The following is a 13884-nucleotide window of genomic DNA, read 5'->3' as shown; positions in this document are numbered from 1 at the left end:
GAAACACATTGAATTAACACACCAATATATTTAAATAAATACACAAGCTATACTTGGTGCTTCTTGTTCCTTTAAGTTTTATTTGTGCATCACAATAGAGTGCTGTGACACCAGATAAGGCATTCCAGGCTAGAGGCAGAACTGTCTGTCTGAGAGCTGTTGAGATTACATTATAATACCTTGGAGTCACTTTTATGTTTTTTTAACGTAAATTTTCTGTTTTATTCAAATATTTTAAGGACTTGAAACGTTCATTACCAGTTGGACTTGGACTCTCTGAAACCAAAATAACATCTCATGGCTTTGACAGCACCAAAGAGGGAGTTGTTGAGGCAGGACCGTTTCCAGGTAAAGGTAAATTGCTTTTTTTAATCTCAGTTTTTCAATTTGAAGTCTTGAGGTGTATTTTTTTATATGATCAGAAATAATAATGTTCTGTAGCTGCTTTAAGCATTTTGGTGTAGATATATTGATTGATGTACATTTGTGACAACCTGAGGTGTTAAAATAGAGCTACATGCTGCACTTTTATAATCTGTCACAGGGCTCATGCAAACTTAGGGTAAAATTGGCTTGCGGTTATCGGAAGGGAGGTATTTTACTTGAGTACTTTGAAACTGTGTCAAATGGAAAGATTTAACAATTATGTTGCATTGGAAGTCTGTTTAAATGTGGGTAAGTACATTGCAAGTGTTGTTCCAATGTGAAATGAAACTTATTTATGTCTGGATACACAGTTCGCTTAGCCGGAACAGACGAATTAGTGAATTTCTTCTTTGCTTGTGAGACATCTCTCCTTTTTTGTTACAATGCATATCTTATTTTAATGTATTGTCAGGAGTGATAATGCTTTGGATCTTTTCTTCCAAGTATTATATACTGAAAAAGGTTTCTCATATCTTCTAAACAGAGTCGCCGTTGTTTATAGCAGGGGGATTTTAGTTAATAATTAATTCTCAATACAAGTCTTAATATGTTTAAAAGAGTATAAACTGGTATTAAACAGTGAGAAATAGTGGTAAACAAACCAGTAATGTCAGTGTTTCCCATCTGTCTAAAAACAGTCGTACGATATAGTATGTGAAAGGGATATTTTAATGAATTATGTAGCTTAGACAATGTCTAAATTTGAAAGGTTTGAAGTGATCTTAAATGAGCAGCTGTGAAAATAAGTCTCTTTGTAGCCGTAGATTTAATTTACATCTTGCTTCGTTTCCTGTTTTGTGAAATGTGCTTATGAAAACAGTGATTTACATGCTGTGCTTTACATATATTACAAAGTGAATGCTGTGGTTTCTTTAAGGCTGAAATTAGCAAAATACCTAGGTAAAAACTGAGCAGATGGCAAACTGCTCATCATCCTCGCGTTTTTGTATTCAGTTTGCAGCATAACTGTTGCAGCTGTTACCTGCCATAGTCTATAAGGAAAACAGTGTCTAAGATGTGTTTCAAGCTATGCTAATATGTTTGAAATCTAAATGTTCTGCGGTCAGTTTTGTATACAAATGATGAGCTTTGAACGTGTTTTTAACACTTCAGATACCACAGCTTTCTTCGAAGGATAATTTTTTTTCAGGTTTTTCCTGATGTTCGTATATCAGACAGAAATGGTAGAAGTGGTAGAGGTTTAGGCTCTTGATAAAACTGGAGAGGAAAATAGAATGATAACCCTGTTTTTAGATGTTCATTATTCTGTTTGTGTCCTTATTGAGGCTTCCTTTTTGAATGCAAAATAAGCAATACTGGAGGGGCAGGGCTTTTAGGATTTGGGGGAAGAGGGGGAATGGCAAAACATGCATAAGGCTGCATTAATACTGTCGAGTGCTAGGGAATTCATTATTATTATTATTATTTAACCACTTGTCTTAGCTCGCTTGCATTTGGTCTTTAGGACTTTAGTAGGATCTTGCAATCAAACTTTTATGCCTAGATAAATCAATTTGCAGCCCATATATAATGTACCACACTATGGAAGATCACAGCAGATGAGATATCTTTCAATCTTTTAATTTCTGTGTGATATTGAAGTGTTTTGTTATTGTATTCATATACCCCTTGTTACTAGCATTCCAGAATATATTTAAAAGGCAGAAGCTGTTCGTTGACTTAGTTAATTCAACCGACGTTTTTGGTGTTACTGATAAGTTTTAGTCCAAACTATGAAGTTTGGGCCCTTTTTTTTTGAAATCCTTGCCCCCATCCTGCAATGGGCACACTGTCAGTCCTATGAAGTATCTCAGAATTTCTCAACAGAAGCAATAAAAGCTCCCCCCCCCCCCCCCCCCATATGCTGATGACTCATTACTGCAGAGAAAAAGCTAACTTGTTCTTGGTTTTTTTAAAGTCCTGAAAATTCTGTAAGATTGTCACTTTGCATTTGTCATATGGAACAGTTGCAAAGCACTGGAAAACATAATCCTAAAGCTGTTTAGGGAGCACACAGTGCGTATCACTTAAAGGTATGTCTTGTCCAAAAGATACCAAGCAAGTGCTGTAAAATCCTTCTCTTGAGAAGGAAGTTACACACCTTAGCAACTAATGGCTCTTATGATCTTTCTCCTGTCCTTTTAGGATAGGTTATTGCTGAGGTGTGTTTTGTCACAGATTTAGGCGCAGATGTTAATCAATTTAATTGAAATTGGTCCAGATTTTCAGAGCCTGCTTCTTCATTCCTTAATGCTATGAAAACCATTCAGCATCAGCAGGGAGTAAAATCTACCTAACCCAAAACCAGTGGTTTCAACTGCAGCAGCCATGTATTATAACAGCGTCTCTTGGAATCTTCTGTTGATAATGTAAACTTTACTGGTGAATGTGCCAGTTTTATTTTGACGATTCTTTAAGAAAAAAAAAGTTTGGCATCATGACTTAGAAAAAAAGATTAAATCACAGAAACTTGGAGTAGTTCGCACGAACATCTGCACCTTTTCAAAAGTGTTTCCATCAGAGATTCCAGTAACGTTCCTGTGAATACTTCTACTTAGTGTGTTGCTGAAACAAATATTTCTTTGCTTTGAAAACCTATTTGTGTAAAAGTGCGTATCGGCTCTTAAGGGAAGATGGTGGATTTTCATGTTAAATGTGTCCACTTTTCAGGTTCCTCAGCATCACCCAAATCATCTGTTATATCTCCTAGCAGTGCAGCAGCTAGCAGACTGGCTGGACAAGGTTGTGATTTAATTATTCCCACAGGTATCATAGCACTGAATGGATAACGCCCTTGTGTCTGCTGATGCTGTACTAACTCCTCCATGTCTCTAATAATTTGATTTACTGTTATTTAGAAATATAATTTCTGGGGTCTTTTGGTGGTTCTCATTTCTGGATTTTAACAGTTGACAAAATATCCTTTGCTTTCCTTTCTATATGCTGCTTTTTGCTCTATAACATTAAAAACAAGTAATTATCAAATCTTAATACTAATGAACAGTAACAAAATGTGAGTAACCAAGATCTTTTATTTAGGTTAAAGCTGAAACTTTCGGCATTCTTTTTGCCAAAATGTTCACATGTTCCAGTAGGACAGAGTATGAGGTGGCAATTAGGAATTCATAACACCCAAACTAGGCTTTGCCACTTGACTCATTTTGTGCCTATGGGCAAATTACTTAACATCTTTGTCTGTTTCCTTCTATGTAAAAGGAGAGAACTTATTCAGTTACCTCATAAGGGTGTTGAGAGGATTAATTACTTAATGTTTGCACAGCATTTTGAAGATGTAAAGGACAGTTGTGCTTGATGCTAAAGGAGTATCTTGAGGCATCTGGATAGACTTTTTTTCCAAGCTCTTACTTACGTAAATAACCTGGCAGGGCTAAGGTGACTCTAAGTAGCATTCAGGATTATTCGAAGAGTATAGAAGCAGCAATAGTCAAAACTGTATATGAATAAATAAATAAAGTTGCTTAAAGTGGTAGAGCTTTGCAGTGCTTACTGTTTAGGACACCAGAATGAGTTTTTCCAAATTAAAACTTAGAATCTGTGATATCCCATACTAGTTTGAGAATGCTCAGTATTCAGCAATGAATATGTGCTGACTGGCCATAGATAATTTGATTTGTTGCTTGCAATTGTATCTTTATTGCTGTTTTACACTGGTTGGGTGTAGAATTAATTGTTCCTAAACCAATGAGCTAAAAAGCTGAGATATATTTTAAAAGTGATTCTTTCTGGTGGCTGAACATGTCTTTTGGAAGGGATAACATTCATTAGAGGGAAAAAAAAAAATCTGTTTTGAGATTTCTTTACTGGTTTTACTGGATGTACTCTGTTACAGCAGTTTTTATATGTCAATTGTTTTCATTTAGTGATCTGCAGGGTGTAAACAAACTTCTAGATTGGCTAAATCCAAGACAATGTTCAACTACTGGAATTTTAAAACACGGATTAAGTAATAAATGTGTATCTAAAGCTGTTGTAAGGTTGGTTAGTAAAATTCCTTGCATTAGGGTAAGCTTTATTCAGCCTATCGCTACATATGTATATATGCTTCCTATCAGTTATAAAATAACTTCTGAATTGATTCTGAAAATTTGCGTATTCATTAAAGTTGTTACTCTTACCTTGTTCTGCTTTTGCATGTGCAATTGCACAAATCTTCCTTACTTACTATAGATCCCTTAAACAAAACAGGAAAAGCCAAGGCCCTAAAGACTTGCTTTGTTTCTGACACAGGGGGCAGAGCTCAGCAGAAGAGTGGACCTGTTGTGTTAGCAGATGAAGTAAAGAATCCAGCAATGGAGAAATTGGAATTGGTGAGAAAGTGGAGCCTGAACACTTACAAGGTATGCAGGCATATATTTGTGTGTGCATATATATTCTAGAAATGAGTTTGCTACTAGATCAGATTAAAGCTTTCGAAGTATTGCACTGCAGTATGAAAGGAAGTAATCTGTTGTTTCAGTAAGCATAAACAAGAATGTGTGCGGAAGGCTTAATTTTCTTCCAAGTGTAACCTTGGTAAGCCTTTTTAAATCCATGGTGTTAAGTGGGAAATTTTTTAAAGGTATCAATTTAACAAGGAAAAAAGAATGCTGCATCTCTGTCCCCCTCAACAGAACACACAGGCTTCAACTCTAGTGCTTGCAATAGAATCTTTTTGCTGAGCTGACTGCTGATAGAATAGAATTTGAGCTGATAGTCAGGCCCACCTATAAGTTGTAAACTTAATTGCTATTCTGATGTTTTTGTTATATCTTGGCTGATTTTTTTCTTAGTGTTGGAACAGTTGCTTTCAATTCATGTTATTTTTCTATGACAATTCTTTGAGATCAACTGGGAATTGATGAAATAAAGGTAATAACAAAAGAATAAAGAAGAGGTGCTTAAAACACACCTTTTTGGCAGCTGTGACTCTCATTAAAAAGCCACAAGATAAGGAACAATTGTCATGAAATACATTACAATCAGGAGCTTTAAACACAGACTGGTTTTGAAAAACAGCTTTCCATTGTGCCTAAAACTTAAATGGCGGAGGTGTGGACAGGTAAGTGTGCATCAGTGGGACCTACATCAAACCATAAGGCAATGAGGAATTTTGTTTTAAATTTTTTTCCATGTAAAACAGAGGTCTGAAACCCTCCAGTGTTCTTGAATCCAGGTAAAGACATTCTCCCAAGTAAGCGTGGGAACCAGGGATAGAGACATTCTACCCACTAGAAAATGTTTATGTTGTTCTTTGTGTTAGAATTGGAAATTTGACCCTATTTTGTCTAACTAAATTGCGTTTAAAATTTCTATTTTTCAAGTAACATAAATTTTGTGGCAACTGCAGAAGTCTGTCAGCCATTATTGCAGCCTGCTGTGGTCCAGTCAGGGTACATGCTACTTAGCTGAAGTTGTTCTCTAAAATTCTATGTCCATTTAAGAAACGCTGACTCTTGAGGTTTAATCTGCTATACAACAAATTTACATCACAAATAAGTAAGAGGATATGATCTTACTCTCTCTTTCTGGTGCTTTGATTTTAAAAGAACAAAATCAAGAAAACCCTATGTCACAATTGCAGAAGGATTACAAGCCTGTTTATGCACACCAATAACCAGAGGATTAGTGAAGAGTGCTGGAATGGTGGTCTCAGATCCCTGTTTAGAACATTATTTCTTTGGCAGTCTATTTTGCTAAGTCTTGGTTTAAAAAAAAAAAAGCTTTATTTCTTGGTTTAAACCTCTCCCTCCCTGAAGCCTAGAATTTCATCAGTTGTGGAATAGCAAAGACTAGCACTTCCAGAAAATCGAATGAATCTGTGTTCTTGGAATCTGGAAGCTTGAAGTTGTCTCTCAAATATGCCTGAGGAGATGAATCAGTTAAGATGGGACTCCTGAAACATTGTGACTTATTTTAGAGCTGTCTTAAGCTGTATGAATTTATCTGAATAGAGGTAGCATTATACAAATGTCCCTGGAGGTGCCACTTTAAAATACTTTCTATACAGTCTACATACAAAAGCATGTGTAATTTGGTTAGGGACGGTATTTCAATTTGTGGACATAGTGGCATTGGTTTATTTTCAGGAAGGTCATGGGAAGAAACCTCCTCTTTATCTTGTAATAGCTAACTGATTATAGGTTAGATGTGGAAATAAAGGGCAGCAATAAATGGTTAGGGAAGTTGGCAGTTGAACCCCTAGGAGCTGAAACGATGCTATTCAATGTACTAGGCATTAATCTGCAAGTGGAGTTAGTGGTGAAGCTGTTTCGAAGTTATTTAGGGAACTGGCACGAGTAGTACCTCTAGCACTGTGTCAGGGATTATGAGATGGAAATTACTGGATTCTGGGTACAGAATTTAGAAGGAAAAATTTCTGTGTGCTGGTGCACGGTCTTTTTAAGGCCTCTTTTGACCACTGTGAGAGGCAGGGTGCTGAGTGAGGGAGACTTCGGTGTATCCCAGTAAAGCCTGATGTCCTGAAATGTACGCAGAGACTTTGTGGGGGCATTTATATGAAGAAAGCGACTATTGGATGAATAAAACTCTTAAATCACTAAAATCACTAGTTTTTTTTAATTTCAGAAAAAAGTTATTTTTTAAGCTTTGACTTTACAGACTTAAACAATTGATGTATGAGTCACGCAACTCTTATGTTATGGCTGCAGTGCCTTGATAGAATGTACATCAACAAACGGTGAGATGTAGGAGATCTGTCTTTGGGCCTTTGTTTTTCTGCAGGCTGCTTGCTGGGAGCCACTTAGAATTAACGCTTGCCTTGTGAGATGAAGAAGTGTGTAACTGGAACTAAAATTATTAAACTTTGCAAAATCAGTTGGTTCTCTTCTGTGAATCTTCCTCACTGACTAGACATGTGAAATCTTCAGAAGGATGGATTGTTAGTGTCTAAATGATGATTTCTTTAAAGTGTGCTCCAGAGACCTTTCTACCTTTCTTCCTAGCGTTTTCAGTATCTGGCAGTTACTTTGTCTTTAGCTTTCCATTCCGGTGGTTCTCTGTCAGCCAGCTCTTACTTACTGCAGATATCACTCCTTACCAACTTTCTCTGTTACATCCAGAGATCATACCCATCTGTGAAGTGATGATTAAGTATGCCTGTATGTATTTTGTATACCCTGTTTTTTGTCCCCTATGCATTTCTGTGAATGAGACACATTTGCTTTTGTTATCTCCTACTTCTGTGTCTGTTTAAGCAACTGTTTACCATTGATAATTACAGGGGGGTTAATGTTGCTCTTCTGCCTAGCCTAATCGTGAATTTTCATAGACGGCTTAACCTTCTCCCCAAACTCATGATGTAGTAAGATTATTCTGTTGCCTTTGCAACTACTGGCCCTCTTCATTCTCTCCAGTCGTCTGTTCCTTAGTAATCATGAGTTAGCCTCAAAAGTTTTTTCTTCTTCTCCCATAATCTAATGGCCAGAGCATTTTCTGTTCTTTCCCTTCCCCAGACTCCCCCTTTGGATGAGAGAGGTTTTTTCATTTTAGTAGTAAGACAGACACAAGGAATTTGTGACTCTTCTTTGCTTTCAACAATTCTAATAAAGAAGCTTATCTTCTTGTTTTTCATCATAGAATGGATCATGGAATGGTTTGGGTTGGAAGGGACCTTGCAGATCATTGAGTTCCAAATCCCCCTGGGCAGGGACACCTCCCACCATACCAGGTTACTCAAAGCCCCATCTAACCTGACCTTGAACACCTCCAGGGATGGGACATCCACAGCTTCTCTGGGCAGCCTGTGCCAGTGCCTCACCACCCTCATAGTAGAGAATTTTTTCCAAGTATCTAATCTAAATCTCCCTTCTTTCAGTTTATAACTATTTCCCCTTGTCCTATCATTAAATGCTCTGGCAAAGAGTCCCTCTCCACCTTTCCTGTAGGCTTTCTTTACGTACTGGAAGGCCACAGTGAGGTCTTCTTCGAGCCTTCTCTTCTGAAGACTGAAAAAATCCAATGTCCTCAGCCTGTCTTCACAGGAGAGGTGCTCCAGCACTTTGGTCATCTTTGTGGCCCTCCTCTGGACCTGCTCTAACAGGTCTGTGTCTGTCTTATGCTGGGGGCCTCAGAGCTGAACAGTGCTCCAGGTGGGTTCTCAAGAGAGCAGAGAATCACCTCCCTTGACCTGCTGGTCACACTTCTTTTGATGCAGTCCGGGTTACAACAGCTTAAACTTTGAGGAAAAAACACTATCTGTTTCACGAGCCTCTACTGGGCTACTAGTAGAACTTTTATTTCTGTGACATTTCCCTTAAATCTGTTTCTGTTGTTTGTTGTTTTTTGTTTTTTGCTTTGAGAATTATTTTTCCTAAAATATGCCTAGTATACCTTTTCACTTCTTGATAAGCGTGGTATTATGCAGGACAACATTCTTAATAGGTTTCTTTTTAGAACAATGCCAAACAGAATTTGCGTGTGAAATATTCTCTCCAATTGATAGTGAGAAAATACAGCAACCTGTGTCTTTGTACTAGTTCAGTTACAACCAGAGTAAATGAAAATAGCAGATAGGTGCATCTTTGTTACTCTTGTTCAGTTCAATGTTCAGCTTCAGCTACATCTCACTTTAATGAAGCATACAGAATAAGTATTTCAAGTGACTCATGCCTCACTTTCTCATTTGTCAGTACTGTTTTCTTCATGTATTTTGTCGTAACTTCTGAGGCAAATACTCCTTGGTTGAAAGTAACTTCTTCCTGTGTGAAAATTTTTTGCTTCCAAAAATTTTACCTTCCATGACATTTCCTTTCATTTCAATGGGTGTGTGTCTTAGCATTTTCTTGGAGAACAGCCAACATTTCTCCTTTAATTCCACATTTGCTTTTATTTCTTGTCAAATGCTTATTTATACTCTTAGCATACTGTCTGTTAAGTTGTATTTGACAATTTCGATTGCAGGCCTTAGTATTAAAGGTGTATTCTGTAGTGATATGACTTGTTATGCTCCCTTAAATTTCTGATTCTTGACAGAAAAATGTCTCCTAGGTTAGCTATGCTCTTTCTTGTAAACTTGTTGAATCTAATGAGATAAATTTGAAGAGAGGATTTGGGCTAAAGCTTATTACTTATGACCATCTTGTTCTGCTTGATCCTTTTTGGAGTCTTTCCTTTGTTCAATTTAGAAACTATTGAAAAGTTCGAAAAGGTTAAAAGAATATCTCCTTTGGAAGTAAGTAAAGACTGGACTAATCCAAATTCCTTGAATTTGGAAACCTTGGAAAATCTAGTGGTGTAATGTACTCTGGGAATATGTTTTAAGATAGAGTTGGGCTTTATCTCTCCTAATGAAACTGAAATTTTGTGCTTAGTTGTTGTTTTTTTTTTTTGTGGAAGTAGTTCTCTTGTAATTCTGTTTCTAGCAGTCCTTCGTATGTGTAACTTAATTTTGTCTTCACCTCTTGGGACCACGGATTAACTTAATTATTCATAACTACAGCAAATAATTGCTCCTTTACATAGAGAAGTTGCGTGGCTTTGCCACATCTGCTTGACAATTGGCTTCTCCGATGCATCACTTAAGGGGAAGCCCCAGTGATGCGTCTTGGGAGGCTCACTGTCAAGTCAGGTTCAAATCTCTGGCAAAGAAGGTGTCGCAGGTAACTGGAATGTGGTAGCTGCCTAAGCTGTCATACCCTTTGGCTGGCTGATACAGCCTAGTAAGAGCAGGTTTTGCTGCTCACCACGTTAATGAACTGCAAAGCTGCCTCAGAAAGACTTTTTTGGTCACAAGTAGTACTCTTAACAATTAGCTCCATTTTATAGCTGTGTGAATAATGAGAAATGTATTTTAATTGTTTTATGTGTTTCTTAGTGAAAGTTCTGAGTCAGCTTTAAAAGCATGCTAAAGATTGCCCTCCCATTCATCATCTTCTATCTTCAAAAAATAAAAATAAAAACTTAGACCTGTTCAGAGTCTTACTGGAAAGACTCTTTTTTTTTTTTTTTAAAAAAAGCAGCCATGGGTCATTTGGAATGGGATGGTTGGTAGACAAAGCCTGAAAGATGACTGGGTAGAAATTTTTATGCAGAACTGGTAATACTTCCATTAATGGACTTTAATATAGTGAGCTAAATAATTGCTTCTTTTAACTTAATAAGATTCACCAAATGTAAAAGAGATAAGCATTCTTTTACTTGAGAAGCAATTAGTTATGCTCTTGATTTGCTAACTTGAATATTCATATTAGTAAGAGTTGAGACTTGTCCAACTGTTCTTGCTGAGTCCTGATGAACTTCTAAAGAGTGTGTTGTTTTTTCAGTTTGTTGTGCAAACTTATATTGGGAGGGGTGATTGTGAAAGAATTGTGTGTAATTATCTGTCCCTTGAAGCTGAAAATGGGTGTATGCTGTGTTGTCTTGAATATATTTGATTCTTTATAATTTAATTTTTTTCCAGTGTACACGTCAGATCATCTCTGAAAAACTGGGTCGTGGCTCAAGAACAGTAGATCTGGAACTAGAAGCTCAAATAGATATATTGAGAGATAACAAAAAAAAATACGAGAATATCTTGAAACTGGCACAGACACTGTCCACACAACTCTTCCAGATGGTACACACCCAGAGGCAACTTGGAGATGCTTTTGCTGACCTGAGTTTGAAATCATTGGAACTTCATGTAAGACTTCTATAATGTTTAAAAAAAAAAAGGGCAGAGATGAAGATAAGCCTAATTGACTTGTGCAGGGTGTATAGTATCTAGCAGCTATTTCTTTAAGCATTGTTGGTAACAACATGACATTCTTTTTGTTAAAATTTTATGTAATTAATTTAAAACTATAGGATATCACTGCAGTTATTGTAGTTCTTAATTGTTTCTAAATGTTTGCCTTTAGCTGATAATTGGACTCAAGAGCTGACACCTTCGCTTTGTTTATAGAAAATGCATTTTACTATTCCTTCTAATGAAATGTCAGTGTTCCAGAGCATTACTTCATGCCAATTACAGGATGTCTTTGGGGAATATGCCTGGGAGTCAGTAGAGTAGGGCACATTACTTCACTTCTTCATGTGAGTAAATGACTTTTCTGCAGTAAAATGATTTTCCTGTAGTAAATTGGAGCAGTGAGGCTTCATCTCTAAGTCCGTTTTTAAATCAGAATTTTGCTACTAACAGGACTAATCTATGTTCTTATGTTTGGAGTTTCTGAGTGAGAGGCAATCTTCAGATAACTGCATTTGGATTGTTCTTAGAAGTTTAGAAGCTTATGTAACACTGTCATTTTCTTACTGATCATAAAGCTGTGTGCTGTAAAGCAAGAAGGTAAAGGTTGCATACCAAAAAATAGCTAGTTTGCTTCTACATTGATTGAACTCTGGAATTACAGAATAATTAGTTTGATACTGCTGCTGGTCCATTGGAAAACCAGGGTTTTAATGGTTTCCTAAGACTCAGCTGCCGAAATAGCCCCAATTAACGTTATTAAAGGTAAAACTTGTGTTTATTTCTCCTTTTTCATGATTCCCTTCTCCTGTTGAGTTTCAGGAAGGAAATGGAGTTATTGTTTATAAAGAGGAATCTTAACTGATAGCTAGTTTAAAAAAATCTAGATAAAAGTCTACTGCAGTGCAAGTCCTAGTATTATAGCCTGACAGATGAAAATCTGAAAATATAGCACTTGTAGCAGCTAAGAAATTAAATCTGCTAAAAGTAGTAGTTCTGAGTAATCAGTTGACTCTTGACACAAATGTGGGTATGTGGTTTGTGGCAGAACTTAGTGATTGTTATGAAGTATGTGCTGAAGCTGGATGTTTCTTCTGAAACTTGGATTAAATCTGGCATTGTGCTCTTGTTTAATGAATGCTTTTTCCATGAATAGCTTGTATTTCTAATGAGAATACTGTTCTTCCAGGTTCTTTCAGCATCTTGTACTGGTCCTGGAATTTGTTTCAGTCATTCATCTCTTATGTAGATTATTGAATGGGGCTGTTCATAAAAATCAAATAAAGGTTTCTACTGCTGTAATAAAAGTTATCTAACCTTTGCCTCTTGGAGACTTGCCTGATGTTTGTCTCTTTCCTCTTTGTGTTTTCCCTTTTGTTTAATCTGTACTGTATTACCATCTGTAGCCTGGCCTGTTCTTGAATGTTTGGATAGCATTGTTGCCTCTAAAACTTTTGTGAGACTACAAGTAGAATTTCTGAACAGTTAAGTCTTTAATGTTTAATTTGATAGCAGCATGTAAGGGGGAAAAATCACTTCTTAAAGGTAATATTGTTTGGTTTATGCATGTTAACAAAATGAGATTTTAATGTGATATCTACAGAGGCATTACTTAATATGAATGTTTTACTGTTTCTTTTTTGGATACAAAGATAACTCCTGGTTCCAGGCTCATGTGCCTCTAATTATACAGACTGATGGATTCCAATTTTAATTGACCTGTGCATAGAGCATGAAATGAGGATAAACTCTTGATACGGAAAGGATTTCCTGTCTTTCATGAGCGGTATCTGCGAAGGCTGCAGACAAAACTCACTTTTTTTCTGTGAAATTATGAAGCAGTAGAAAGACAGCTTTGGTGGCTTGTATGTATGTCTCTTAGTACTGCAGACCACTACGGTCCCATCTGTCTTACTGCCCTGCTTTGAACTGAGTAGTTTTGCTCGTTTGGGGCTGCAGTGATCTGGGTCAGAGGACCAGCTGGAAAACTAATTGTGGTCTTGCCTGTAGGAGGGAAAGATCAGACCAAATCCTGCTAGAGGAGCAGTCCGATTTCTGCTGTTGTCTTTGCTTGGATGCCCCTACTTCTTCCCTGTGCTAGTGCTTGTGTTGCTGTGTAGTTAGCAATGTCAGAGGAAAACCAGCTGGAAAATGTTTTTACTTGATTTCAGCAGGATCTATAGTGAACTGGGGGAATACTTCTGCCATACGAACAGCTGTGCAAAATGAAGGAGACACCTTCTAGCAGGGTTTTTTAGATCTTAGCTCATGAAAACTTGCCCTATGTTGTCTTCCTATTTTCTCCCTTAAATTGCTCGTTTCCACTGCACCTCCTTTCCTAGAAACTTCTTCCCTTACCACTGCCCATTAGCCTTACCCACACGAAGTCATTAATGTTAACATGAAATATCATTTGGCTTCGGTTGTTTGTTTTAGATGAAAGGAAACTGGGAGAATTCAGCGCTTCTGAGTCAGTTATTGGCAGACCAAGTTCCAAATATGTTCCTAGTATGTTTTATAGCCATTGCAACCAGAAATTGTACTCTTTTATGAGAACTCCCATCTGCAGAATATGAAGATGCCGTATGGATGACATAAATATAATAATTGGACTTGTTTGGCATCCATGCATTAGGAAAATCCTTGCAGCCTTGGTCAGTGCTTATGCTGCTGTCAGAAAGGAGGGAAAAAAAAAGGCAGTAATAGTCATATATCCAAATGTGACCGGAATGCCTTGGAGATCATTTCTCCCTTATTCATTTAAAACTTATGTC

At 37.1% G+C, this 13884-nt stretch overlaps 1 protein-coding gene across 10 annotated transcripts in view; it reads left to right on the top strand.

Moving 5' to 3' along the window:
* ARFIP1 (ARF interacting protein 1) overlaps window positions 1-13884 on the top strand; it is a 43518-nt gene that overhangs the window by 19203 nt on the left and 10431 nt on the right. For 4 of the 10 annotated variants that reach the window (XM_080591098.1, XM_080591107.1, XM_080591101.1 and 1 more), the window contains 4 exons: window positions 240-354; window positions 3097-3192; window positions 4675-4784; window positions 10844-11065. In XM_080591098.1, coding sequence (XP_080447224.1) covers window positions 240-354; window positions 3097-3192; window positions 4675-4784; window positions 10844-11065 — 543 coding nt within the window. The remainder of the gene's footprint in view (window positions 1-239; window positions 355-3096; window positions 3193-4674; window positions 4785-10843; window positions 11066-13884) is intronic. The other 6 variants (XM_080591099.1, XM_080591100.1, XM_080591103.1 and 3 more) reach the window with 5 other exon arrangements.

This window comes from Anser brachyrhynchus, assembly GCF_964034855.1.
Source record: "Anser brachyrhynchus genome assembly, chromosome: 4".
Taxonomy (NCBI): Eukaryota; Metazoa; Chordata; class Aves; order Anseriformes; family Anatidae; genus Anser; species Anser brachyrhynchus.
This window is presented reverse-complemented; position numbering and strand designations above follow the sequence as displayed.